A 3,611-nucleotide genomic window follows, 5' to 3' on the forward strand; every position below is an offset into this window, starting at 1 on the left:
ACGCCTGTGGTAACTTCGTCAATCTCGAGATTTGCCGGCACAGCCTTTCGGAGGTGTCATAGAGGTATGATTTACGTACTTGTGTTCATAGGGTTAGTGTGCGTGCACGTTGAATGTCTGGACTCTGTAATTCGGAAAAAAAAACTCCTGACATGCAGAGGAACTTCTTGCTCGGAATGGAAAAAAGATGCAGCTCATTTTTTCTCAAAATTTAATAAAAATACTCTCAAACATTTGAATCACTCTGAACATCTGCAGAACTCCAACTGTTCTGACACACATGGATGGATGGTTGTTTGCACATTGGCTTCAAATAATGTCAACAGTCATTGACTATTTCTGCCTCAGAGCTTTGCTGTACATCTTCTACAAAACGGAAGCAACATGTTTGTTGCAGGTAGGCAGGTAGCTTGGTGAATCAGCTGTTGCCTGTTGGCAAACTAAAATTGGGTTCCGAAAGCAAAAGGAAATGCAGGCATGCAAGCGATTGGAAGGAATAAATAATGATGATAATGCAGTAGGATATATTCGTTAAAAAAAAATGATACTATGTGAAGCAACATGTTTGTTGCAGGTAGGCAGGTAGCTTGGTGAATCAGCTGTTGCCTGTTGGCAAACTAAAATTGGGTTCCGAAAGCAAAAGGAAATGCAGGCATGCAAGCGATTGGAAGGAATAAATAATGATGATAACGCGGTAGGATATATTCGTTCAAAAATAATGATACTATGTGCCAGTTTGACATAGCTTACAACAGCTTGATCTTTTTTTTTTTTGCTAAACATTTATTTCCAAAATTTCTTCATGGATGAAGCTGTTTTTCTCGTCCTCTCACAAAGATATGAGTTGGGATGAAGCTGAAAAATAGGTTATTTTAGCTTTATCCCTCATTTCTCTCCCTCATCCATATACGATGCTTTGATGAAGCTGTTTTGCTAAATAATTTTTTTCAAAATGGCTTAACTTTACCTAGAAAGTTGCTAAAAAAACAGCTTTAGTAACGAAGCTGAGGTGTGCTGAGAACCCGGAGAAGAAAATGACGTCTCTTCGAGTTGGAAAGCGGGTACAGACATATCGTCAAGACGTGACAAATGAGAATGAAACGTGAGACGTGGACGTTCAGCTAGCGACCTGGCCGTCCAGAAGATGTGAGTGAAAGAAAGGGCCTGGCTTGTTCTTGTATTATTTTTGGGGAAAATCAGTTCCGAAACAGAAAGGGTGAACATATACTTTTTCTACACCTCAGTCAGCAACTGTCATGTCCATATGAAATTATTGCTTGCAATCATTTTGTCCAGATTGCCTGCTATCGATTTGATCTGGTTCATCAGTTATCTTTATTTCTAAGGCAACTGATTTGAGTGAACTAATGAGCTCACACGGTAATACAGAATGGTTGTGTACCCTAATCAGAACAAATTCAAAGACCAACCATATAGTAACTTAGCTTATTAGCCGGAAGCCCCGCGCACCTGCGCGGGCTAGCAAGCATATATATGTGTAGAATGGGCAGGCACAAACAAAGGAAAGGACACAGTGAAGAATAAGCACTGGTTAGCAGGCCAGGTAAGGAAAGAGTTGCCAATCAAAAGAAGCAAAAAAAATACAGTCTTGTATCTATGATAGATTTAATTACCATGTGTAGAATGAGAAGGCACAAACAATGGAAAGGACACAGTGAAGAATAAGCACTGGGTAGCAGGCCAGGTAAGGAAAGAGTTGCCAATCAAAAGAAGCAAAAAAAAAACAGTCTTGTATCTATGATATGTTTATTTACCATCAATTAACTACATAAAAAAAATGAGATGGCTACAATGAACACTGTACATCCCAAAACTGAAGATATGGAGTAAAATCCTGCAACCGCAACCTGAAGAGGGCAACATTGAAATTATTGTAGTAATAAAGTATGTGCAGTTGCCGCATAAGAAAATCAATTGAAGGGATCAGACAAAGTAAACATTTTTTTTGGTATGGCTGTAGAATGTTCAACTAAATGTAGGAAGGCAAGTTATACCTGATGCAGCAAGAGAAACAGTTAAAGTGCAGCCTATGAATTTCTTTTTTTGTGGGTGGGGGTGGGGGGTGTTTGGGGGGTGGGGGATATCCATACGTAGTAGTAGTTACTAAAAACATAAAGGAAAGAGGAAAAAATAATTAGAATGGTTCCCTCTATTAAGAACAGTAGGTAGTAGCACAGGAACATCTAGTTGTATTTTTTGACCAGTGTGTGTATGAACTTATTTAGGCAATGCTTAGACCGTCTCCAACAGAAACAACATAAACACGATACTCATTCAATAGTATAGGTCACCTACAGTGAAAAAGTCACGGACCCAAATCTCGCCTTCTCCAACAGACCCCGAGCAGCCAAATCCCGCCTCCCCTGCATGCGCCGCCTGCCTCCCTTCCCGACAGAGCGCCGAGCCTTCCTCCCTGCATGCGCAAGTCGGGGTTTTTTCAAGAAGGCCTCGGAGCTCTCTCCCTCCTCTGCGGCGCCACCATCATCTTCTCCACCACCGGCAAGCCGTCCGCAGTGGGCGCCCCCCTCCGTCGAACGCGTCATCAGCCGCTTCGCCCCGCTCCCCAGCGACAGCGGCGACGACTACGGCGACCGCGACAGCGAGGGTGATGGAGGCCACGGCGCGACGGGCCGAAGGAGACCGACGCGCGCGTGGCCGAGGAGGAAGACGCGGATGGGCGCCGTCGGGGAGAAGGTGCTCCGGGTCACAGCGGGCCGGTGGGGTTCGCTTCTGGTGGTAGGCGGACGCCGAGGCACTCGGTGAGGAGGAGCTGCGGGAGTTCGCCAGGAAGCTCCACCGGCTCAGGGGTGCAAACGTGCGGCGCCGCGCTGACAAACTGCAGGTGGCCCCTGCTTCACAGCCGATGATGGGGCTGCAATAGAACCTCTGCGGGAGGCTCTAGACCCCCGGCTGACGAGCTCAAGACCCGCGGCCAGCGAGATCCAGGGCAACCTCGGACTCGCGGCAGGCGAGATCCAGGCCAACCTCGACGGCGCAGACCGGCGAGATCCAGGCCAACCCCGGCGGCGCGGACCGGCGAGCAGGGGGCAAGTGCGGACTGGTGAGCAGGGGCAACCTCCACCAACGGTGCGGACACTACCTCCCCCGCGCGGAGCTTCCAGGTGCAGGCACGCCTCGCCGTCGTTGTTCGCTCCACCCCGACGCCTCCTACGGGCCCATTACAGTGTTTTGCGTCGTGGAGAGAGACGACGCTTTTTTGCCTTCTGACTCGCCTGGTACGCAAAATGCGTGTTTTGGTTGCGTCCTCTATTGGAGCGTGTTTTTGGGACACAAAATACTGTGCACGACGTATTTTGCGTTTGGGTCGCCCTTTGCCTGCGCTGTTGGAGATGGTCTTAGTCCTGCATTCATCAATAGAGGAAGAGATTATAGGTAAGTTCACGACTTGAGGCTCACCATTCAGCATAGAAGAATAACATTCACAGAAACAACTGGCAATACCAGGTAGAGTTGGCACCTACAAAAATAAATTACTTAGTTCAAGAAAAAACACTAATTCTGGGGTTTGACATAAGAAACCAAAGCGAACAATTTATGGATATCTCAGGTAGGTGTAGGCCATTGCCTAG

The 3,611-nt window shown here is 46.9% G+C and overlaps 1 protein-coding gene across 1 annotated transcript; it reads left to right on the forward strand.

Moving 5' to 3' along the window:
* The first annotated feature begins 2,388 nt into the window (after positions 1-2,388).
* On the forward strand, positions 2,389-2,902 carry LOC136507773 (uncharacterized). Its single transcript, XM_066502393.1, has 2 exons — positions 2,389-2,715; positions 2,762-2,902. The coding sequence occupies exons 1-2, from the start codon at positions 2,389-2,391 to the stop codon at positions 2,900-2,902; spliced, it is 468 nt and encodes a 155-aa protein (XP_066358490.1).
* Positions 2,903-3,611: the final 709 nt, after the last annotated feature.

This window comes from Miscanthus floridulus, chromosome 15 (assembly GCF_019320115.1).
Source record: "Miscanthus floridulus cultivar M001 chromosome 15, ASM1932011v1, whole genome shotgun sequence".
Classification (NCBI taxonomy): domain Eukaryota; kingdom Viridiplantae; phylum Streptophyta; class Magnoliopsida; order Poales; family Poaceae; genus Miscanthus; species Miscanthus floridulus.

What these genes read in the sequence shown, in the direction of transcription:
- LOC136507773 (XM_066502393.1), top strand. Translation starts at nt 2,389, where the DNA reads ATGCGCCGCCTGCCTCCCTTCCCGACAGAGCGCCGAGCCTTCCTCCCT. An exon ending in TGGGCGCCGTCGGGGAGAAG is followed by an intron (nt 2,716 to 2,761) that starts GTGCTCCGGGTC and finishes TTCTGGTGGTAG; the next exon opens with GCGGACGCCGAGGCACTCGG.